Source organism: Anolis sagrei, chromosome X (assembly GCF_037176765.1).
Source record: "Anolis sagrei isolate rAnoSag1 chromosome X, rAnoSag1.mat, whole genome shotgun sequence".
Classification (NCBI taxonomy): domain Eukaryota; kingdom Metazoa; phylum Chordata; class Lepidosauria; order Squamata; family Dactyloidae; genus Anolis; species Anolis sagrei.
In genome coordinates, this window is record NC_090034.1 from 92,926,562 (window position 1) to 92,952,559 (window position 25,998).

General features: G+C 42.7%; 1 protein-coding gene across 1 annotated transcript in view; it reads right to left on the minus strand.

Moving 5' to 3' along the window:
* The window catches only part of LOC132780646 (sialic acid-binding Ig-like lectin 13), a 37,508-nt gene extending 11,735 nt beyond the window's left edge, over window positions 1–25,773 (minus strand). The window contains exons 1-7 of the mRNA XM_060784377.2: window positions 25,712–25,773; window positions 19,037–19,161; window positions 18,533–18,904; window positions 16,186–16,479; window positions 14,080–14,130; window positions 11,179–11,415; window positions 4,609–4,717 (exon numbers count right to left, since the gene is read on the minus strand). Coding sequence (XP_060640360.2) covers window positions 4,609–4,717; window positions 11,179–11,415; window positions 14,080–14,130; window positions 16,186–16,479; window positions 18,533–18,904; window positions 19,037–19,097 — 1,124 coding nt within the window. The 5' untranslated portion in view covers window positions 19,098–19,161; window positions 25,712–25,773. The remainder of the gene's footprint in view (window positions 1–4,608; window positions 4,718–11,178; window positions 11,416–14,079; window positions 14,131–16,185; window positions 16,480–18,532; window positions 18,905–19,036; window positions 19,162–25,711) is intronic.
* Window positions 25,774–25,998: the final 225 nt, after the last annotated feature.

Sequence of the window (25,998 nt, forward strand, 5' to 3'; positions counted from 1 at the left end):
AATACATAACGTATCCAAAGGTTGGATAAGCGAGACTCTACTGTAATTGGAGTAATATACTTCTTTAGTGTGGTTGGCTGGCCCTTGAAAGACCAGAGATCTAATTTATATTTAGCCATGACATTCATTTGGTGCCCATGGAGGCAGTAAATCCCAGCATGGCCTTCCTTACAGGATTGTTGTGAAGTTATGGGGAGGATTGGGAGAGCCATATATACTGCCTTGAGGATCTGTGGTATAAATAGGGCTGCCGCGTTTGTTAAAGCAATAAAAGGAAAGGTCCCCCACTTACCAGGTCAATTTGAGACTAACCAGGGCAGGGGCAGGAGGTCTACACAAGTCTCATGCAAGAAGTCATAGGGAGGAGGGAGCAAGCTTGTTTTCTGCTGCCTTGGAGACTAGGATGCAGAACAATGGCTTCGAACTTCAAGAAAGGAGATTCCATCTGAACATGAGGAAGAACTTCCTGATTGTGAGAGCTGTTCAGCAATGTAACTCTCTGCCCTGGAGTGTGGAAGCTCCTTCTTTGGAGGTTTTTAAACAGAGGCTGGATGGTCATCTGTCAGGGGTGCTTTGAATGCAATTTTCCTGCTTCTTGGCAGGGGATAGGACTGGATGGCCCACAAGGTCTCTTCCAGCTCTATGATTCTATGATTCTAAGTGGAGCCCCTGGTGGCACAGTGGGTTAAATCCTTGTGCCGGCAGGAAGGCTGACCGATAGGTCAGCGGTTCGAATCTGAGGAGAGCAGGACATGAAAGAAGTCTCCCAAAAGGATGGTTAAAAAAAATCAAACATTCAGGCATCCCCTGGGCAACATCCTTGCAGATGGCCAATTCTCTCACACCAGAAGCGACTTGCAGTTTCTCAAATCACTCCTGACACACACACACAAAAGGAAAGAAGCAATCCCATTAAATTGTTGTAGGTTTTTTGGGCTATATGGCCATATTCTAGAGGCATTCTCTCCTGACGTTTCGCCTGCATCTATGTCAAGCATCCTCAGAGGTAGCGAGGTCAGGAGAGAATACCTCTAGAACATGGCCATATAGCCCGAAAAAACCTACAACAACCCAGTGATTCCAGCCATGAAAGCCTTCGACAAAACAATCCCATTGAAATCTCATAACTTCTCTTAAGAGAACCCAGAAAACATGCTCTTAATCAGGAACAAAAAAAGGTCACAGTGCTGCTTAAATAGCCTCCGCTGTCCAGAGGCAGCAGCTATGTGGTTCCCATAGAAGATCCTTAGGATGCGATGAGGTCTGACTGCCATGGGTCGAATGCTCAAAGAGTGTGACCCACATTGTTCAAGTGACACAGGATATGGGCTCCAAGTTTTCAAAAATAGGATGTCCTGTACAACACAGATATAATAAATCTAGCTCATAGATGTATGCTGTTGATGTATTGTCAAAGGCTTTCATGGCTGGAATCACCGAGGTGTTTTATGGTTTCCGGGCTGTTGGCCATGTTCTAGCAACATTTTCTCCTGACATTTTGCCTGCATTGGCGAAATGTCAGGAGACAATGTTGCTAGAACACAGCCTAGAAACTGCACAACACCCCAAGGCTTTTGATGTTTCTGTTTTCACACCAATGAGTCTCTGTACTGCCCTGTGTGAATGTTCTCTCCAAAGACCAATTTCTCTCACTAAGTCTATAAAGATCTATGTGATAAACATTTGAGAAAATGAGCTTGACTCCATTTGCTACTGCAAACAGAACTGTTGATAGCTCACCTCAACTAGCCTGCCCTGCTACTATGTCATTTTTACCTAAAACCCGGAGCCCCCGATGGCGCAGTGGGTTAAACCCCTGTGCCGGCAGGACTGAAGACCGACAGGTCACAGGTTCGAATCCGGGGCGAAGCGGATGAGCTCCCTCTATCAGCTCCAGCTCCTCATAGGGGGACATGAGAGAAGCCTCCCACAAGGATGATAAAAACATCAAATCATCCGGGCATCCCCTGGGCAACGTCCTTGCAGACGGCCAATTCTCTCACACCAGAAGAGACTTGCAGTTTCTCAAGTCCCTCCTGACACGACAAAAAACTAAAGCCTTCCACTTGCTGCTATCAAGTTGACTGGGAGAGTGTAGAGCAGGCATGGGCAAACTTCAACCCTCCAGGTGTTTTGGACCTCAACTCCCACAATTCCTAACAGCTGGTGAGAGTTGCAATCCAAAACACCTGGAGGGCTGAAGTTTGCCCATGCCTGGTCTAGAGCCTGTAATTCCAAAAAGAGATTTTCCAAAATATAGGGAACAGAACAGAAGCAGTTAGTGGGAATTTCAGAGTTTGTGTCTTATACAATGTTCGACAACCTAGTTTTTCATAACTTTTACATATTTATTAGGTCATATTCCCAGTGAGCCCAGGGTAATGTCAAGGCTCTCTTCCGCCTAAAAAAGCATGTTCACAACAATCTTGTAATTTGTACATTTCAAGGGAAAGGGCAAGAACAAATAAATGGACTATTTCTCTCACCACTGCAAGAAAGTCCTTGACAGCTGTGGGCATTTTGAGGAATACTTACAATTCAAGATTTATTCTACTCCTATCTCCTTTTGCAAATACCCAAAACATGGGTTGCTTAATTGGAAAATTCCATTTTTAACATACAACAACAAAAGTGCATTGTTTCGTCTGTCTAAGATTCTCCTTGTTGGGGTTTCCAAGTGCCCAAACCTCATTTTTATCTCTAATTGATTTTTTTTAACTATTTGATCTAACCTGTGATATAAGTAAAGCTGAGAAACATGGAATGGTTCAAAGTGATTGCGTTTGGGAGCTCAGTGGTGGCTTAAACCTGGACCTCCCAAGTTCGCACTCAGTTAATCAAACAATGACACTCAAACTGGTTCCCTACCAAGATAAGAACATCAAAAGGCCTTCTCTGGACCCAACCAAAAATATATCTGGCCTGGTCCATGATCTTGATTCCCAAAAGTGATCTTGATTCCAAGAAAGTGGTACACTATATGCCTTTAGGAAGTTCAAAAGCAATTAGGAGTAGCAGCCCTGCCCTACATGGATCACCCAACAATGCATGCTGTGGGTTGTCGTAGGTTTTTCGAGCTATATGGCCATGTTCTAGAAGAATTCTCTCCTGACGTTTTGCCTGCATCTATGGCAAGCACCCTCAGAGGTTGTGAGGTCTGTTGGAACTAGGAAAATTGGGTTTATATATCTGATGTATGCTGTTTTTGCAAATACATATCCATGGGGGATACATTCCCATATTGTGTGGATATGCAACACCATGGATAATAGCAAGCCCTATTGAAATGAAAACTTTAAGCCATGATACCATAGAGTAAGACAGGACCTAAACATGCCTTTGTTGGAACTGGATAAATGAAACTGTGGTTACTGGTCCTGTGAATACAATCAGTCTGCAAAAAAACCTAATGGACACAAGAAGCAGCCATTTACTCACCAGGACAACAACAATCAGATGGGAAGTCTGGGTAGCCACTCGGGACCCTTCCACCCAGCTATACAACCCAGAATATCAATTTATTTATTATTTATTTACCATATTTGTATATCGCCCTTCTCAGCCCTCAGGTGACTCAGGGTGGTTTACTGAGGCAACAATTCAATGCCCAACAACACCATAAAACATTTAAAAACATTAATACATAATATAAAACCATAACAAGAACAATAAAAACATAAATCAATTTCATCTCCTAGTTAAAACATTGTCCAATCTCATCATCCAGTCAATGGACGATGCCCAATCTCATTGTCCAGTCATCAAGGCAAGAAATCCCACAATATCTGCTTTGAACTTGGTTATCTAAGTCCACACTGCCATATATTCCAGTTCAAGGCTTTCCTGCCTTGATATTCTGGGTTATATGCTGTGTGGAAGGGCGCTTTGAGAGAAGATGAATGTCTGGAAAGATCCTAAGACTTGTCAGAGCTTGGAAAGATCATTTTGCATAGTTGATTCATGTTGTCTGGAAAATGTTTGACACTGTCCTATCCGAAAGCGACTTTTCCAAATTCTGAGAAGTGGCTCACATAATTTTGTAAACATTCCTATAAAACACTCACCCTACTCAAAAGAATTAAAAGTTCATTTCGACTGCACATTTCTATCATTGTAGGAGACTGAGACAATGAACGCCTTTCAGACTTGCAACATATAGGTACCATGTTTTCATTGCCTTAATTATTTTGCCTTCCCTTTTTCTTTGGGTACTAAAACCGCACCGAGTTTCTAAAGGGTCAGCTGATGTTTACAGTTACTACAATGCTAGACATTCGGGAACTGATGATGGAACATTTCAAGGGGGTAGAATTCTTATTTGGGGGCCAGATCCCCTCCCTTACCTGGAGATGACACTATTGGAGATTTGCTTGGCTCAGTATGATCCAGCCATTTTTATATCAGGCTGGATGCTCGTAAAAATTAGCTTGCAAAATGGAAACAAGAACAAACTATACTGTGTGTGTTCATGTGCATAAGGATCACAGTTCACTCACAATGCTTTTCACCTTCTTGCCGCACATTCTGTTCCTGTTCCAGCTCCTTTTGATTGTCAACTCGCTTCTCCATCCATCCAGAAATTAACAAAAAGCAATAATTGTTACTTACCTTTTGAAAATCAAGATGATTGCAATGATCAATGCGATGACCGCAATCACAGCCAGGGCACCCACCACTGCATAAACAGCATTCGATGGCTCCGTCGGATTCCCCGATGCTAGTTATGAGAAGGAATGGTAGAGGTCAGTGGAGCAGAATGTTTGTCCTTCCTAACAACTCAGCCTCCCAATATATCTTGTTTTATTCCTACTGTACAGCAAAGGGATTTGGTGCACAAGCCACACATTCCCTAGAAGTAGGAGCAGGGTAGTTAGCAGCAGCCAGTGGGGTGAGCTAGTCCACTCTAGTTTTAGTCCAAACTTTAAATGTTATCTCCCATGCAGAACCTATGAGGATTAGGGTTTTATATTTCAGATAGTTCCTTTTCATTCCTGACTCAAATCGGAAGGTGGATTTGGGGGTTAGATGTTCTCTGTATGTGGATGATGTTCAGCTCTATCACTCCTTCCCACCTGTCACTAAGGAGGCTGTACAGGTCCTGAACCGGTGCTTGGCTGCTGTGTCAGTCTGGGTGAGGGCGAACAAATTGAAATTGAATCCAGACAAGACAGAGGTACTCCTGGTCAGTCAAAAGGCCGAACAGGGTATAGGGTTACAGCCTGTGTTCGACGGGGTTGCACTCCCCCTGAAGACACAGGTTCGCAGCTTGGGGGTGATCCTAGCCTCATTGTTGAACCTGGAACCCCAGATTTCAGCAGTGGCTAGGGGTGCTTTTGCACTATTAAAACTTGTGCGCCAGCTACTCCCGTTCCTTGGGAAGTCTAACTTGGCAACGGTGGCCCATGATCTTGTTACATCCTGAATAGGCTACTGCAACGCACTCTACCTGGGGCTGCCTTTGAAGACTGCCCAGAAGCTTCAACTAGTCCAATGGTCGGCAGCCAGAATGCTCAGCGGAGTGGCGTACAGGGAGCATACAATTCCTCTGTTGTGCCAGCTCCACTGGCTGCCGATCTGCTACTGAACACAATTCAAAGTGCTGGTTTTAACCTTTAAAGCCCTAAATGGTTCTGGTCCAGACTACCTGTCCAAACTTATCACCTGTTACAAACCATCGTGAAGTTTAAGATCATCTGGAGAGGCCCTGCTCTCAATCCCACCGCCATCACAAACACAATTGGTGGGCGCAAGGGACAGTGTCTTCTCAGCAGTGGCCCCCCGTCTGTGGAATTCTCTCCCCAAGGACATCAGACTGGCCACCTCCCTCCTGTCCTTTGGAAGGAAACCCAAGACTTGGCTGTTGGGCCACTCGTTTGACCATTGAATAGCAGCAAATGAGAAGAAGACTTAAGCAACCTGAAGCAACAATGAACTGACCTGGAGTTTGATTTTAACTGGCATGTTTTTAACAATTGTTTATTTAATGTCCTGTTTTTAATGAATTTGTTGAATGTCTCTATAATTGTGATGGCACCGAACGGTGCTTGCTGTGAGGCCGCATCAAGTTCCCCCTCGGGTGTGAGAAGGGAGGGATACAAATGTATGAAATACATAATAAATAAATTTACCATCCTACTGATATGGATATTTTCAGTGGAGAACCATAGAAATGGCACCTAATTTGTTGTAGAGTGACTCTGTAGGGACAAAATGGTGCCATGCTCCAGCCCATGTCAAGAAGAGGGGTGTCCAATTCAGAAAAAAACCATGCCATTTTCGGTCCTGTTTTTGGCTCCCCCCCCCCCCCCAGTTCTGTTTACCTGGAAGTTCCCGAAACCAGCAAGGGGGTTCTTGTTCTGGTAAGTTTTGAGCCATTGCTGCTAATGAGGAAAGTATTAGAGGCTCATTTCTCCATCATTTTTAGGCCTATTAGCATGAAACCCGACTCACTTTTAGGCCACAGTTACGAATGCAAGCCTGCCAAGTTTCAGAACATTTCGCCAATCCAATGATTTTTGGGACTGAACAGGCTGACATTCAACATGCAATATCTCATAATTAATAATAATAATAACAATAAAACCCATCACACTGAGGGTGGTATGCTACTTCATGAGATTAAAGCCAAACTGTAGGTTACATACAACTTTGCCCTCCAAGGGATAAGGAGGAACCAATGGCTATGTTCCCACATGCATACATACATATAAACATCTGATGCTTGGGGCAATTCTTATATTGCCTAATGATAGTGTTGGCCTTATGTGAAACTTTCAACATTATGTATTGTCGAAGGCTTTCATGGCCAGAATCACTGGGTTGTTGTGAGTTTCTGGGCTATATGCCCATGTTTCAGAGGCATTCTCTCCTGACATTTTGCCTGCATCTATGGCAGACATCCTCAGAGGTTATGAGGTATGTTGGAAACTAAACCCATTTTCCTAGTTTCCAACAGACCTCACAACCTCTGAGGATGCCTGCCATAGATGCAGGCAAAACGCCAGGAGAGAATGCTTCTGGAACATGGCCATACAGCCCAGAAAACTCACAACCCAGTTTCAGTATTACATTCAAAATGGTATTTTCTACACTTACAAACTTTGTTCTAGCCTTGCCTTTTGAGGCAGCAGAGAATAAATCCATTCCATCTCCTTCCAAATGACTAGTTACATATTCAAAGGCAGCAAGCATGTTTCCTCATAATCTTTCCCAGCCTAAGCAAAGACTTATTTCAGCTCTTTCGGCGCTTTCCATTATTACTCCTAAGACGCAATTTCCAAACCTAATCACACCTTTCTGAATATGGACACTTCTATACTACACCCTTTCTAAATTATGAGTTCTTAGATTCTTTCCTCCCCCTCCTCCTCCCTTTCCAAAATCAATTGGCTATGCATGGCTGCAATAAATATATTTCAACAAGGCTGCACGTCATCGCTTATTAAATTTTATGGTTTGCCCATTAAATGAACAGATGTCAAAATGTGCCTGAAAAATAAGCAATGTTCTGGTCTCTTCACTCTACCCCTCCTATTTCAAAGGCTTTCTGTTTGTAGTTATTTAAAGGTCGAAAGGACATGGTCAACATTTGAAAATGCGATTGTATCTTATTGTTCTACCCCATGAACTAATATATGTGGTTAGAACAGTCCATTCCAACCCTTTCAGACCAAGGTTGGCTTTTTCTCATACATATTATTATTTTTCTTCTTGCAGGGAAATGTTTTCCATCCACATTCTTTCCCCATCACCTTCTCTTGATAGGTATCACTCCATTGGGTATGCCCTCATTTGTAGACTGGTGTGTAATGCGGGGGGGGGGGGGGGGGGGTCATCAATTGAGTCTTCCAGATGCACCAATAAGCCTTTGTAATCCCTAAAACAACATTTGCAGCTATTCCCATTAATATTGTTCCCATATTCGAAATGGAAATATCAAGGCAACAAGATCAGAATTTGTCCAAAGCCTTCTAGTGCAGCATTTCTCAATATGGGGATCGGGACCCCAAGGGGAGTTACAAGGGGGGAGATCAGAGGGGTCAGCAAAACCCATCAGGAAACACAGTATTTTCTGTTGGTCATGGCGATTCTGTGTGGGAAGTTTGGCTTAATTCGTTGACGGGGTTCAAAATTCTCTTTGATTGTAGGTGAACTATAAATCCCAGCAACAACTCCCAAATGTCAAGGTCTGTTTTCCCCAAACTCCACCAGTGTTCACATTTGGGCATATTGAGTATTTGTGCCAAGTTTGGTCCAGATCCATCATTGTTTGAGTTCACAGTGCTCTCTGGTTGTAGGTGAACTACAACTCCAAAATTCAAGGTCAATGCCCACCAAACCCTTTCAGTATTTTCTCTTGGTCATGGAAGTTCTGTGTGCCAAGTTTGGTTCAATTTCATCATTGGTGGTGTTCAGAAGGCTCTTTGATTGTAGGTGAACTATACATCCTAGCAACTACAACTCCCAAATGACATAATTTCCCCCAACCCCACCAGTATTCAAATTTGGGAGTATTGGGTATTTGTGCCAAATTTGGTCCAGTGAATAAAAATACATCCTGCATATCAGATATTTACATTATGATTCATAACAGCAGCAAAATTGCCGTTATGAAGTAGCAACAAAAATAATTTTATGGTTGGGGGTCACCACAACATGAATTACTGAATTAAGGGGCTGTGGCATTAGGAAGGTTGAGAACCACTGCTCTAGTGAATTCACAAATGAGTTGGGTTTTGAACCAGGGAGTTGTAAGACCTACATATCATACCATTGTATTACGGCATTGTATGTGTTTGGTCAGAAGGAAATCCAATGAATTGAATGGGGTGATTCCCAACTCTCCAGTCTCCAGTGAATTGGACAAAGTATCTTTTATGAACACAGCAAAGACGTCTTCCAGTCTAGCATTAAATGAGCAGTAATTGCCAATGTTATCCCTCGTTAAAACTGCACCTAAAAGCGTGACGATGATTTTTAAAAATCGGAAGTATTATCTCTACAATTAAAAATAAATACATGGAAGTGCTCATGCTAATTACTTTCTTTGGCTAGCCATTAGAAGAAAATAATAAACTTTTAACAGTTCAGCACTAAATTATTCTAATAGCAATCATTTATCTCTAAAATTAAAGTTATTAACGCAGATACACTTAATAAAATCTCACTCAAGCTTGCCTTCGGGCCAAATGCTGAAAGCTCTTTAGAGAATTGGGAGGAAAGAATGATAAAAATCACATTTGAAAACTCAGGAAAATACAGTGCTGGTCCAAATCTTCATTTCAAGTCAGTAATCAATCCCTACTACTGTGGTTTGCCAAGGCCAGGAATGGATTCTGAAAGTGAGTAAAGAAACAGGGGCGTCTGAACATGTGCTGAGTGCCTGAGACAGAGATGAAAACTGAGTAAACAGCTAGGTGAGAATGGATATAAGGATGGAGGAAGGGAGAAAGAGGGAGGTGAAGGAGGAAGGAAAGAAGGAAGGAAAGAGAGAGAAAAGGGAGGGAGGGTGGATAGGATAGGATAGGATGGTGAGAGAGAGGGGGGCCTAAGGAAAGAGTCCAAGGGGCCACATCCGGCCACCGGGCCTGGGTTTGCCCAAACCTGGTTTACAGTGGACTCTGAAACAAAATGCTTCAGCTATACCTCATAAGAAGGAAAATCAGCCTGTCTAGCAAGTCTTGCAAATGTTGATTTATTATCATTAAATGTTTGAGTTTTATGCCTATTTTCTATGTTTATATACCTGAGGCCATGTAAACATTTATCTTCCTGAAAGGTGATCAGAAATGAAATAGTTTAAGATGTCAGGAATCACTGGCTTCCCTTTTTCCCAATACAGTGTTCCCTCACTTATTGCGGGGATTACGTTCCAGGACCTCCCACAATAAGTGAAAAACTGCGATGTAGGACCACTATATTTATTTTAATATTTATACATTATTTTAGTAGTTATACGCTATTTTACTTAAAATAAAGTGAAGGAAAGGAAGGAAAGGCCCTTCAAGTCTAGAGGGAGGACTGAGGAGGAAAAGTGCCTTGGAGAGCTGCAGCGGCAAAAATCCACAAAACAGCAAAAATACCGTGATATATGTTTTAAACTAATATTTTTTGAAAACTGCAAAACAGCGAGTCCGCTAAAAGCGAATCACGAAGTAGCGAGAGAACATTGAATACCTCCTGGAAGAAGGGAACTAGATTTAGTAAATTATAAGACTTGGAATGGAATTCCTAACTGGAGAAGAAACTAGGAATTCTCTCCCCACTTGTTGCCCAGAAACTTGTGGGGAATTCAGAATGTTGTTGGATTGCAATTCCCATCATGCTTTTCCATACTACCTGAACTGGTATGAAGGTAAAGGCACTCTGAACCTGCTACAAATCACAGGATATAGTTATTTCTCTTTGCCAGGCTCTAATTCAGCTTCAGGTCCCAAGACAAAGAAATGATTCAGACCTACAAAGGACCTGAAATCTGATGTCTATTGTAATATAGTTCAGCCTCTTTAATGACATGGTACAAGCTGTGTATTAAAAAATTAAATGCCTGATTTATAGTTCCCTAAATATGTCTTTTTTAGTTCATGTCATGTCATGTCAGGAGCAACTTCAGAAACTGCAAGTCACTTCTGGTGTGAGAGAATTGGCCGTCTGCAAGGATGTTGTGTTGAGGCCTTGGCCTTTGTAAGCTGCATCGAATCCTTCAGGAGATGCTAGCGGGGTACAAATAAAGTTTACTAATAATAATAATAAAATGTTGCCCAGGGGACGCCTGGATGTTTTTGATGTGCTACCATCCTTGTGGGAGGCTTCTCTCATGTCCCCACATCAGGAGCTGGAGCTGATAGAGGGAGCTCATCTGCACTCTCCCTGGATTCGAACCTGCGACCTATCAGTCTTCAGTCCTGCTGGCACAGGGGTTTAACACACTGGTTGATGTAACATGGATAAAGAGTGAAGCATGACTAAATCGTTCTTAATTTTGCTAGCTACATAAATGGGCAATGCTTGATTGGAGGTCACTTGTTTTGGGGGAAAAACCCTCCCTTTAGGTCTAAATTTCTATCACCATAGAACCCATATAGAGAGGAAAGATTTGAACCAGACCAAACATCTCCAGTTCAGATTCACTTTCCCACAGTGTTTCCCACATGCAAATCTGAAAGCTGCATTACTTACATTTTAGGAGGATGCGGAAGGCTTTATTATTGGAACCCTCTGAATTGTTTGCCTGGCATATGTAGTCACCTTGGGTCTTGACCTTGTAAAGCTTCAGTTCATTGGCTGCTATGATATTATTTGATCCATTTAACCATGTTACGTTGGCTGATGGGTTGCCCACTGCTTTACAGTATAAGACCACACTTTCGCCTTCCTCTATGGTGACCTGGGAGGCATCTGTTCCATTTTCAGAACCTGAAAGATTTCAAAGGGACAGTGAATTGGGCAAGATGGTGGGCTAAAATGCACGGCAACTCTCTTCAGGAGTAGTCCCAGGCATCTGAAAGGTTATGGCCACCCTGTTTTAATTTCCCATTATAGTCGTTGACTGGACTGCAAGTTGAATACTAGCGATGGAACACCATCCTTAACTAATTCTGAGGATGGAAAGCCAGCTAAGGACAGTAAGGCAAGCTGTGAGACACAGCCAGATCTCTGTCCTCCAAAAGATGAGGACATCCCATGAGCTCTAAAGCAGTGTTTCTCAACCTAGGGGTCAGGACTCCGGGGGAGATAATGAGGGGATTTCAGAGGGGTTACCAAAGACCATCAGAAAACATATATTTCTGATGGTCTTAGAAACCCCTTTGGCAGAGAAGGCTGAAGATCTCTTCACCTGTCCTTCTCTTCCTTCTAAGAAATGTAGAGTGAATTCTCCCACCAAAAACCCTCCTCTGCTATGATTGCCTAGCCACTCAGCTGTCCTCTCAGCTAAGGGATGAGCTGTTTGTGAAACTGCAAGTGGAGAGGGGAGAGCAGGCATGCTTGGCACATGGCAGTGTGATATACATGTGCAGGTAAGGGAGAGCATGCGAGGCTGGAGGGAAGCTTGCGTCAGCAAGTCCCTTCAAGGCATGGGGTTCTGTGTGGGAAGTTTGGCCCAATTCTATCACTGGTGGGGTTCAGAAAGCTCTTTGATTGTAGGTGAACTATAAATCCCAGCAACTACAACTCCCAAATGTCAAGGTCTATTTCCCCCAAATTCCACCAGTGTTCACATTTGGGCATATTGAGAATCTATGCCAAGTTTGGTCCAGATCTATTATTGTTTGAGTCCACAGTGCTCTCTGGATATAGGTGAACTACAACTCTAAAACTCAAAGTCAATGCCAACCAAAACCTTCCAGTATTTTCTGTTGGTCATGGGAATTCTGTGTGCGAAGCTTGGTTCAATTCCATCATTGGTGGAGTTCAGAATGCTTTGATTGTAGATGAACTATAAATCCCAGCAACTGCAACTCCCAAATAACAAAATCAATCCCCCCCCCCCCCCAACTCCACCAATATTCAAATTTGGGTATATTGTGTATTTGTGCCGAATTTGGTAGAGTGAGTGAAAATACATTCTGCATATCAGATATTTACATAATAATTCATAACAGTAGCAAAATTACCATTATAAAGTCACAACAAAAATAATGTTATGGTTGGGGGGGGGCACCACAACATAAGGAACTGCATTATGGGGTTGTGGCATTAGAAAGTTTGAGAAACACTGTGATAAAGGAACAGCATTTGCCTGGTATACTAGAAGATCAGTTCTTCTCTTTCTACTTTCTACCTTCTCCTGTTAGGAACTGAAGCTGCATCTACATGATGGATGTAATGCAGTTTGAAACTACTTTAACTGCTGTGGTTCAATGACATGGAGTCCTGAGAGTTGTAGTTTGGTGAACCATCATAGTACTGAGTTGAGCTATGGCAGTTAAAGTGGTGTCAAACTGTTTTACTTGTATATATACACCCTTAGTTGAATAAGGAAAAGTGGTTTACATTCAATTAACAGCAGCAGGGGACATATTTTTGTCCTTCCCAGTAAAGACACTTTTCCTTGTGTGTGTCTGTTTCCTCATTAATAGAATCAAAGAGTTGGAAGAGACCTCATGGGCCATCCAGTCCATCCCCCTGCCAAGAAGCAGGAATATTGCATTCAAATCACCCCCGACAGATGGCCATCCAGCCTCTGTTTAAAAGCTTCCAAAGAAGGAGCCTCCACCGCACCCCGGGGCAGAGAGTTCCACTGCTGAACGGCTCTCACAGTCAGGAAGTTCTTCCTCATGTTCAGATAGAATCTCCTCTCTTGTAGTTTGAAGCCATTGTTCCGCGTCCTAGTCTCCAGGGAAGCAGAAAACAAGCTTGCTTCCTCCTCCCTGTGGCTTCCTCTCACAATGTTGGCCATCTTGACCACTCTCTGGTTTTAGTTGAATCATTTTCATTCATGAAAGGTTGGAGGGACTGGTGCAGTGCTCCTCTATAGTAAAGGTGAAGGTTTTCCCCTGATATTAAGTCCAGTCGTGTCCGACTCTGGGGTTGGTGCTCATTTCCATTTCTAAGCCAAAGAGCCGGAGTTGTCCATAAACACCTCCAAGGTCATGTGGCCGGTATGACTTCATGGAGCGCCGTTACCTTCCCGCTGGAGTGGTATCTATTGATCTACTTACATTTGCATGTTTTCGAACTGCTAGGTTGGCAGAAGCTGGGGCTAACAGCGGGAGCCCACCTTGCTTCCTGGATTTGAACCTGTGACCTTTCAATCAGCAAGTTCAGCAGCTCAGCGGTTTAACCCACTATGCCACCGGGGGGTCCAGTGCTCTTCTATAGTTCTGTATTATTTTACAGATGGGAAACAGAGGCTTGGGATTTGGAATGGCCAAGAGCACACAGCAGAAGTGTCAACTGAGTGCAATACGCCTCAAAATGCAACATGGGTAACCCAGGTACATCACTGTTCATGCAAAGGTCAGTGGTTCTTAAATTTGTTCAGATTTACTGCTGTTGCCTCAAGAATCTGCAAGGTAAACCAACAACCTAAGTATAATTTTAATAATACCATGGCTTTTCAAGTACATGAAAACTTACTGTTATCTAGACGTCTAATTTCGTAACTGATAACTGGCGTCTCGGGTGGGTCTGTAAGACAAGAGCAAGCACTTTGTGTGAGTGAACCATCCTGCTGAGAATTCAGGATATTTTAGAAGAGAATCTGTTATTGGGATCTTTCCCATCCCACTCCATTATTAAAGCAGAAAATCATAATGTTGGCTTTGTCCATGTGGTCTCCTGCAGTAACCAACCAGTATTAGGCAAGGAAACTGGGATTAAGGTGGGCCATTTGCAAGTAATTCCCCCAAGGAATGCAGACATTGGATAGCTAATTTCAGGATGAACTGAGTATATCCACCATATTCCATTTTTCAACACTAGTAGGGTTGTGGAATGAGTTAAATTGGAGTTCAAATCTCTACTTGGTTACAGAAACCCACAATCTTCAGCCTTAGGTGAAGGCAATTACTATCTGTTTCTAAGCAAATCTTGCCAGCAAAAACCCTACCTTAGGGTTGCTATAAACAGGAAATGTCTTGAAAGCACACAACAACAACAACAACAACAACAACAACAACAACAACAACAACCTACAGACAGCAGGACCTGGACTCTTTAGCTGCTTCAAAGTATTGAGGTCAATTCATTATATGTCTAGAATGACTTTAAGGCACACAACAACAACAACAACAACAGCAGCAGCAGCAGCAACAACAACAACAAAATTTCCCCAACGGCAATATGCTGTACAGCAGGGCTAAAGAATTCAGGTTGCTTATCATCAATGTATTGTCGAAGGCTTTCATGGTCAGAATCACTGGGTTGTTGTAGTTTTTTCGGGCTATATGGCCACGTTCTAGAAGCAATTTTTCCTGACATTTCACCTCAGGGGTTAAACAAACTGTATCTTCATATACTTTACTTTGTTCATTCTTTTTTACAGTTGTGTCTGGATACTCCTATTACATTTTAATAGCGAGTCTGATTGTGCTGTCACACGCTGGGCCTGTAGCAATTGTCTATTAACACGACGTGATCTTTATGTGCCCAGCGGGACGTCGGGGTGCCTCGGCTGAGAGGCCCTATGAATTTCCCTATAAAAAGTCTTTAGAAGCTTGGAAAGTTTAACAAAGTTCTTTATTTGTGGAACAAATAAGTCAAATACTTCTTAGATCTTCAACAAATCAACCAAATATTTCTTAACTTGTCCACAATGGACAGGCAACTAGCTTCATGAACTGTTTCTTTCTTTCAAAAGGGAAATCTGGGCACTCTGTCTTTTAGGCTTAGCTGGCATGGGGCCCTACTCCCGGTTCCAATTTGCTTTATGGGTACCTGAGTAGACCTTACCGGCTAAAATTCTGAAGATTTTCCAGCTGGAATCCTTTGGATTTTTTCCACGAGTGCTGTGGATCTGTTTCTTTAACCCCAACAAGGGCTGGGCTGTATTTCTTAGTAAAGCTGTAAGAATTGTCTTCCCCAGCCAAGCTTGTAAGAAATGAAGCTTTTTTACAGGAGGGAAAAACTCACACATCCTGTAGCTGGGCTTCAAACTGTAAGATTGAACAAGCTGTCCCCTTTTCCCTCCTGAACCTGGGGAAAAGGGCAGTTCCAAAAGCCCCAACTATGATAGGTAGGCTGCTAGCCTATGACTGCAGCCTGGAGGAAGCTGCTTAACTGCAAAATGCCTGGCTAACAGAAACACGTGCAAACTAACCATGCATAGAAAAAGAAAATTTAGCTTCTGGCACAGCTGTGCCAGCACACTGATAGAGCTCACCGATTAACCCACTGACCGATCAATTGGTCTATATAAAGATCACCTTGAGATCAAAGTACCTGATCCAAGAAGGGATCATTTTGGGGGGGCACAGTGGGGAACAGGACCCAAGGGCTTGGAACTGTGGGGCAGGTCCAGAGAGGAGATCCATCACAAGGATGCCCAAAAGCAATTGCCTGCTTTCAGAGGCAAGAGAATGAATAATATGACTGACAATTATTTTATGCAGAACCAAGCCTTTTCTTGATGTGTTCTCCCTCGCATACCTATTTCAGTCCCACTCAGACTAATTTGAACAGCAGTGTTGATAAAAACATTAAGACCTTAAAATGCTCCTGCTACAAATAGCAAGAGCCACTCACATGTGACGCTCAGAAGGATAGTTGTCTCCTTGTTGATAGAGGTGATTCCATTTCCATAGGTGACTGTGCAGGTGAGGTTCTGCTTGTTGTCTGCCACTGAGGGTGTAAAGTCAAACACATTGTGAACGTGGGAATCATTTGACACAGAGGTCCTCAGTGTGAAATTTCTAGCCACTGTTTTACAGGAGACATGTGGAGGCTTCAAGTAACAACTTCCTGGCACTGTGAAAGTGATATTTACAGGATCGTTCACCTTAAGTTTCCCAGAAAAGTTTATTACTGGGTCTTGCAATCCTAAGGAAGGAGGAAAAGAGAGTCATTAGTATAGGGCTACTCACACCAACTCTGTATTCCTTTCCCACAACTGGGCTTCGTCTCACATAGAATACAACATTTTATTGTCGAAGGCTTTCATGGCCGGAATCATTGGGTTGTTGTGAGTTTTCTGAGCTGTATGGCCATGTTCCAGAAGCATTCTCTTCTGGCGTTTCACCTGCATGTATGGCAAGCATTCTCAGAGGTTGTGAGGTCAGGCCTCACAGCCTATGAGGATATCTGCCATAGATGCAGGCAAAACGTCAGGGGAGAATGCTTCTGGAACATGGCCATACAGCCCAGAAAACTCATAACAACCATACAACATTTTGGTTGGTCGTTCTACTCCACAAAATTGTGGAGTATAATGGGTACATTTAGTTTTCTATGCCTATGTCCCAGGATATAAGGAATCAGCAAAAGAAAAAGAGGAAGTCTCTGGAGTTCAACCTGGAAGCCATTCTACATATATATGAATGAGAAGTTTCATTAGGGGAAGGGGACCACAAAACACTCCTGTTGATGCAAATTATTTCCTAAGCACCCAGACAGTTCTCCTTGATTCTTGGATATCCATGACTACAAATTGCCTGCCAACATATGATAATCCCATGTTTCTCAGGCAAAGAATACTCAGAGGTGGTTGTGCCATTTCCTTCCTCTGAAACAGCACACTATGCACAAAAGAAGAGGTTGCAAGTGGTAGCCTTCAGTAAAAAAAGACAGGGTTGGCCTAATATTAAATCCCTATGCTGTATTTGTTGTGCTGGAAATGTGACACAAATCTCTACCATATCCCCACAGCTCTGGGTTTCTCAGGTTGGGCAATTTTGTGGAGGAGTGTTGCATCCTGAGCAAGAAAGACGGCATGAAAAATGGGCACTCTTGTGACATCGTATGATGAGTAGGAAAAGGAGCAGAGGAATGTCTGTGACAGCTCTTCCTTGGGATGCTTTTATTTTAGGATGCATAAAAATGAGGATATTGCATTCATATGTGAATGTATGAGGAGGGTGGGGAGTACAGTTCTCTTGAGCATTTGCAAAGGCTCAACATCTTTAGACATGTTTACAATGTTGGGAAATGCTCAGTATTATCTCGGCAGACTCTTTACCCAAGAGGAGCTATGAAGACCTTGGGAACTATCCAATTTTCACCTCATCACTTCTTGAGGAGCCCCCAGAGGTGCTATGGATTAAACTCTTGTGCTGGCAGAACTGCTGACCGCAAGGTCGGTGGTTTGAAACTGGGGAGTGGGGTAAGCTCCCATCTGTCAGCTCCAGCTTCTCATGTGGGAATATGAGAGAAGCCTCCCACGAGATGGTAAAACATTTGGGCATTCCCTGAGTAACATCCTCACAGACAGTCAATTCTCTCACACTAGAAGCGACTTGCCGTTTCTCAAGTTGCTCCTGACACCAAAAAAATCCACTTCTTGAGATGTATTTGCATGGCGATATAAATAATATGGGCACTTAAAGAGAATGAAAGCTTTGTCAAGGGTTGGTTTGAGCGAGTCTCAGATGTCCTATTGAAATGACCCAAGGTTCTCCACAGTCCTCTGAGTTTCAAAGGCAGTCTGATTCAGAGGCCAAAGGATTCCACTTGCTCTGGAATCGACAGAACCCCCACCCTCAAATTTCTCGCTCTTACACTTTATTACATTCCTGTCTGTGCCTGTGTTTGTGGCATAAAGAGTGGAATGGTATGTGGCAGCAGACCATGTTCGCTATGCCTTTAGCAAGAGACAGCTTGGAGAACCAGTGAGGGATATTAGGAGTGCATGGACAACTGATAAGTAGTGCCAGAGTTCATAACCCTTGCTTGCCCAGACCATTAATGGTGAACTTAACAGGTCCCGCCCATTGTTGTTTGTGGCTTCCTGTTGAACTTTGGTTAGTGCCTGTGCTTATAGCACATCACATATTTTGGAACAGTGAATGTGGAGGAGATCCTGTCTCTCAGCAGAGGATGTATTGTGTATTTCACTTGAAGCTTCTGCAGGGAGGCAGATGTCCTTATCAACACTCACCTTTTACAGCCACTTTCAATCTATCTGGGAAATTAAATTTTGCACTAGGTTCTTTCTCCATTCTGAAGCAGTACTCCCCACCATCATTTCTTTGGACATCATTGATGGCAAGAGAACAGTTGCCTTGTTCCACTTCCTCTGAAAGAAAAAAGCGATTCCGAGCACTGTCTGCTATAGTTTTCTTTGGATCATTGGTGGCCACTAAAGGAGAAGGTGGACATCCTCCCTTGGACCAGTAAGCATACAATTTGGAATTAATATCGGCATCAGCTGGGTCATAAGTGAAGTTGCAAGGGATGAAGACACAGAGTCCCTCTTGGACCGTCACAGGTTGGACATTAAGCTTATATAGGCTTGGGTCACATTGCACACCTGGAAAGAGAAGACAAGAAGTTTAACTTTACATGCAGAGAACATCAGGCTCACATCTTCCCCTTGCTCACATCTGGGGATGATCCAGAAAATGCATGCGGTATTGCTCCTCCTCCTCTTCCCAATTCTTACCCTCCCAAAGCAGGCCAGTTGAAAGAAGCCCAAAAACCAAGATTTCAAGGAGGTAGCCCATCTTCTTTTCTCTTTTTGATAAAACGTTGGTCTTGATTTTTAATTCTACTGTTACCCGAAGGATCCTATGAAATGGAAAGAATGAGAAAAAAGTAAACACAAAAGCAGGAAGAATGAGACCTTTTTTGAGGAAAAAAAACCCAATGAATTGAGGACAATATGTTTGGAATAAGATATTATCATCACATCCATTCCTGTTGTGGGACACGAGAGAAGCCTCCCATAGGATGGTAAAACCTATCAGCATCCAGGCCTGTAGCGAGGGGGTGGTTTTAGGGGTTCAAACCCCCCCCCCGAAATGTTTCAGATTTTTTACAAAAAAAACCTGGTTTACTCACAAATTTTAACTGGTTAACCAAATCCCCATGCTAAGTTTATGAGATGCAAAAAAATTAAGAGTCCCTCCAGAACTGTAAGCACTATCTCAAGCAAATATTGACAATTTATTCACACTGTCATTACTTGCAGCAATAGCCAATTTAGTGAAGCAACCAAGTTGTGTGTATGCTGCCACTACCCTGGGGCTCGGAGCAGCTTACAAGAACAGGCTAAAATCTAACACAATTTAAAAACAATTAAAAACAATTTAAAACAACAATGTCAGAGATCAAAGGTCTGTCGAAACAGATATGTCTTACATGCCCTGAGAAAAGCTGATAGGTCCCGCAAGGCACAGACTTCAGGTGGCAGAGTATTCCAGAGTGATGGTGCCACTGCTGTAAAGGCTCTGCGTCTGGTTGCTGTTAGACGCAAGGTCTTGACACTGGGAATTTCCAATAGATCTTGGTCCTCAGAACGGAGGGATCTCTGGGGATGGTAGGGGGTGAGGCAGTCCCTGAAAGTAATACCACAGTGAATCCTCAAAGGATCTCTGCCAAATTTCTGAGGTACAAAAGAGAGCTGGATTCCTGCATTTTTAATAAATGCCTAGATGCATGTGTTTGTTGTCATTAATTTCAAAATATGGCAAGCTTGCAAATGAGAGACCACCAAGTATCCTACTCATCAACAGCCCTGTTCAGCTCTTGCAAATTCAAGGGTCTAGATGCCTTGATGGAGTCCATCTTGATGGAGGCCTTCCTCTTTCTCTGCTACCCTCAATTCTACCTAGCGTTTGGAAAAAAGATGCCATAACCTTTTGAAAAATATCATTCACCATAACCTTTTGGGAAATCAGGCAGCTTCCTGAGAAGCAGGCATGTAGCCCGGGGGGGGGGGGGGCGCTTGGGGAGCTTGAGCCCCCCCCCCCCTGAAATTCTGAAGGTGGTCTGCGAGAAGGCCTTACTGGTACATTATTTAAACTGTTATGTTTATTCATATCATGATCTGATCACCATACTCAATATATCTCATATGCATGGGGGTATTGGGGTAACAATACAAAAGGTTTGCTAGGGTAGACCCTCTTTCACTGAGACTCAGCCCCCCCCCCCAAAAAAAAAACAAACTCAGTCCCCCCCCCCCCCAAAAAAAAAAAAAAACAAAATCCTGGCTACGGGCCTGCTGAGAAGGGTTAAAAACTTGCTGGAGTCAATGTTCTACTTAGTAGTAAATATTCCCTACTCTCTCTTTCACTTTCTCTCTGCAGAGAGAAGCAGAGAGTGTTTAACATCTGCAGGGAAACCAAGGTGCTTGTTTATAAAGCTATTGTCCTCCCAACCCTGCTATATGCCTACGAAACGTGGACTTCTACAGACATCACACTCAACTCCTGGAACGATACCATCAGTGATGCCTCCAAAAAATCCTGCAAATCTCTTGGGAAGACAGGCGGACAAATGTCAGCATGCTGGAAGAAGCAATGACCACCAACATTGAAGCCATGCTCCGACACCATCAACTCTGCTAGACTGGCCACATTGTCCGAATGCCTGATCACCATCTTCCAAAGCAGTTACTCTACTCCCAACTCAAGAACAGGAAACATAACATTGGTGGACAGGAAAAGAGATTTAATGATGGGCTTAAAGCCAACCTTTAAAACGGTGGCATAGACACTGAGAACTGGGAAGCTCTGATCCTTGAGCACTCTAATTGGAGGTCAGCTGTTATCAGCAGTGCTGCAGAATTCAAAGAGGCATGGAGGGCGAAAGATAGAAACGTGCCAAGAGGAAGGCACATCAAGCCAACACTGACCGGAACTGCCTTCCACCTGGAAACTGATGTCCTCACTGCGGAAGAAGATGCGGATCAAGAATAGGGCTCCACAACCACCTATGGACCCACTGCAAAAACACCACATTTGGAGGACAATCATCCTCAGGCTACAAGAGATGGCCTGAAATTTACCCTAGCATTCATGCAAGGCAATGGGGTTTCTCAGCTGGTAAACTGATATATCTAGATATTTCTTTGAACTGTTAGAAACAAAGATATGCCAATGCACTATGTATATTGTATATGTATGTAGCAGTTTCAGAAGTGTTCTTTTCAGTTGCCCAAAAAACATCTACTCTCCCTTAAAACATTTTGGTTTAAAACATGCTCTCAAGAGACAAAAATAAGTAAACTTCATTGTAATAACATAGTTGATTTACTCACAAACTCCATGTATTCAGCATTCAGGTACATTGCATATCAATCCAGTTACAGATAGGATTTGAAGTAGTTTTGCTGTGCAGATAACACAGGGCATCTTTCTTGTAATCAATAGTCCATAGTCTAAAGCATCTCTCTATATTGAGTGCAATAGTGTCTCTAAAGTCTGTTTCAATAGTCTTCTAAAAGCATACTGTTTCTAATGGCGTCTGAAAGCATACTGTACTGTATCTAAAATGGAGTCTGAGTCCTGAATAGTCCCAGTTCTGATCACATGTTCTGCAGCCCCTCCCACAACATAGAGTTAAGGAAAACAGCATACCAATACACACATACCAATACACACAGTAAGCAATCTAAATTATATACATAACAAATAACCAGTGGAGGCTTGAAGAAGGTTCCTATTTCCAACACTAACAATATCATATTTTCAAAGTCTCAGTTTAGTCATCTTTGTTTTAGCGTAATGCAATTTGACACCATTTTAATTGCTGTGGCTCAGTGATATGGAGTCCTGGGCATTTCTGTATTAAAATGCCTTAGCCTTCTTTATCAGCGAGGACTGGTGCCTCATTAAACTACAGCTCCCAGGATTCCATAGTACTAAACCATGACAGTTAAAGTGGTGTCAAACTGAATTAATTCTGCACTGTAGATGCACCCTCTGACTGGGGCCCCTTCCACACAGCCCTATATCCCAGAATTTCAAGGCAGAAAATCCCACAATATCTTCTTTGAACTCGGTTATCTGAGTCCACCATCAAATAATGTGGGGTTTTCTGCCTTGATATTCTGGGATATAGGGCTGTTTGGAAGGGTCCTCACTCGTTTGTCTTTTTGGTATCCAGGCGGCTTCCTCCGGCACTGCATTTCAAAGGTGTTGTTTCTCTTCCTGACAGCCTTCTGTATTGCCCAGTTTTCAGAACCACCCATTCCATAATAATCAGAAATGCTATGGCATGGATAATCCTGACACTGGTATTCAGTCTCTCTATTTACATTTGAGGATCCGATCTAGTTCCTTCAAAGCCATCTCTAGTATTCCGAGAAAGCTACTTTTGCTGATATTTCCCCTTGTACATAGTTATTATAAGTCTGAGAGGTCTCATTTGCATTTAACCACTCTAGCCCTGTACATCCATCCAATTTCCTTCTTCTTCAGAGTTATTAAAGAAAGAAACACGTCATCCTTTTTGCATCTAGTTACCCATATTGAGTCTCCTGGTTAAAGTGTAACTACAGAAAAGGGAAGCTCAGCAACAAAATATTAGATGGGGAAAAGGCTGTTCTTTTGTCTATCCTGAATTTTCCACAATTCAGTTAATGGAATAATCTTACCTTCTGTTTATGGTAAGAGGAACAAAAGGGCAGAGGGAGTGTGCAAAGACCTTCTCTTTTCACTTCTTCAATGTACTGCATGTAGTAAAGGTAAAGGTTTTCCCCTGACATTAAGTCCAGTCATGTCCAACTCTGGGGTGTGGTGCTCATCTCCATTTCTAAGCTGAAGAGCCGGTGTTGTCGTAGACATCTCCAAGGTCATGTGGCCAGTATGACTGCATGGAGTGCGGTTACCTTCCCGCCGGAGCGGTACCTAATGATCTACTCACATTTCCATGTTTTCAAACTGCTAGGTTGGCAGAAGCTGGGGCTGACAGTGGAAGCTTATGCTGCTCCCTGGATTCAAACCTGAGACCTTTCAGTCAACAAGCTCAGCAGCTCAGCACTTTAACCCACTGCATCACTGGGGGCTTCATCAATGCGTATATGTGTGTGTGTGTGTGTGTGTCACTTCACACAATCACACTAAATGTCCTTTTTACTAAATTTAAAATCCCCAAATGTCAAACCAGCCTCACATATCTGGGTGTTGGAGAAATGTCAACATTCCCAGGCCCTACTTCTTCCCTTTTGTAAGTGAACCACTTGTGGTCTTTGTAATGTACAGGGCGGTAAAGAGGAACCAAAATGTGGTGTTCTCTGTGCAGAACATGCTGCTTTCCTTGCAAAACCACACATTTATTTTTGAATATAATTTCCCTCTCTAGTCAATATAAAAAGCCCAACTCTAGCAGTTAAAGTGGCATCAAACTGTACTCATTTGGCAGTGTAGAAACGCCCTAAGAGGATAATTCTAAAGCTTACAAAAAACTCCAACTATCACCCAAGTCAAAAGAAGAAGCACAGTTGCAGCCCTGGCAGACTGTGCAAAAAGAATTGGCAAACCCCACCTTCTCCAAGGGGAACTGAACCACCTAAACTGGGCTCTACAGGCTGATGGAGACTCCACCACAGACATCAGAAGAGCTACAAGACCAAGAACAAGCCATGGAAGGAAAGATCAACCCAGAGGAAAAGATGAGCTCAAAGCCAATCTTAAAAATTGTGGCATAGACACTGAGAACTGGGAAGCCCTGGCCCTTGAGCACTCTAGCTGGAGGTCAGCTGAGACCAGCAGTGCTGTAGAATTTGAAGAGGCACAAATGGAAGGTGAAAAGGAGAAACACACAAGAGGAAGACTCATTAAGCCAACTCTGACAGGTACCACCTTCTGTCTGGAAATCAATGTCCTCACTGCAGAAGAACACGCAGATCAAGAATAGGGCTCCATAGCCACCTACAGACCCACCGACAAGACACCACAACTGGAAGACAATCATCGTCAAGCTACAAGGGATTGCCTAAGTAAGCAAGCAAGCAAGCAAGCAAGTAAGTAAGTAAGTAAGTAAACCATTGACTGCAGAAGGAAGCTGATGAAGAAACACAACCTACAAATTATCTACAGACCCATTAAGAAAAACCAACAAATGATATATTCTGCAAAGGACAAGAGGGATCCCCTCAGCTCTTTAGAAATCTAGCGTATACCATGCAGCTGTGGACAAGTCTACCATAGGGACCACTAAATGCAGCTCCCAAACATGAATCGAGGAACATGAAAAGCACTGCAGAGTACTTCAACCAGAGAAGTCAGCCATAGCAGAGCACCTGATGAACCAACCTGGGCACAGCATATTATTTGAGAATACAGGAATCAGCCAGGCTTTGAAGCTGCAAGGCTATTCAATGCTAATCAAAGTGGCCAATTGCAACATTCACACTTGCCTCAAGCAGACAAGAGTTCTTTATCCCACCCTGCACATTTCACAGATATATAAACCTCACTTACCTAGTTTCCAACAGAAAAAAGCAGAAAACCCCACATTATCTGAGTGTGGACTCAGATAACACAGTTCAATGCAGATATTCTGGGATTTTCTGCCTTGATATTCTGTGGGATATATATGGCTTTGTAGACAGGTCCTGAGCTGCAAGGTCAGACAGAGAGCTCAAACCACATCATTTTATTTTCAGCCCTCCAAGTTCCTCCAGGCAGTTCAACTTCTGTGTTTCTTCACTTAACTTCCTACATTCACATACCATAAATTTCCAAAGCATCTGATGTTGTTTCACTTAATATTGTGTGTGTGTGTGTGTGTGTGTGTGTGTGTGTAGTTCACCTACAATCAAAGAGAATTCTGAAGCCCGACGGTAGAATTGGGCCAAACTTCCCACACAGAACCTCCATGACTAATAAAAAATACTATGTGGTCTTTGGCGATCCCTCTGCCACTCCCTTGCGACCCCCAGGTTGAGAAATGCTGCCTTACATCAATTATTATTGAGATCATTATTATCACCTGCCTTTTACCTAGTTTGGAACTCCAACAGTTAAAACAAAGATATTTAAAAATGAATGGCTTTAAAAGGTCACAAAGCAATTAAGCTAGCCAAAAAGTAACGCTAGTTAGAAATATAAACCATTAAACTTAATTTAAAACAAATAGCTTTAAAAAGGTTAAAAATAAAGCAATTAAGCACTCCAAAAAGTAAAGCTAGTTTGAAACAAAAGCCATTAAAGAAAAACAACATCTCGAAGTCTATCATATTATCTATATTATCTAAAAAATCAATTCCCAAAGCCTGGTTGAATAAATAAACTTTTTACCTGCTTGCAAAATGATAGTAGGGCCAATGGTACTGAGAAGTTATTTTCTTTGCCTAAGTCATACCCTTTAAGAAGACCAATGGTCTTACCTTGTTTCAGTGTTGTTCTTAACTCGCTTAGAGTCTCGGTGCTGTTGTGCCTCTCCTGTTCTCTTGACAAAACTGTACTGAAGGAAGCAGAGTTTCCTGGAAATAAATACCTACAAAAAGCAGAAGTGGTTTTATCCCAGAAACTGTCATCCATCAATTGCAACATCATTTCAGTATGAACAGTGAAACGTAGTGATCTGCTGTTGGGCAACACTGGCAGGAGCATCTTTGAGTACAAGTGATTACCTATTGACTCAGTCCATTTTGATTCAAATTTGAAAAATATC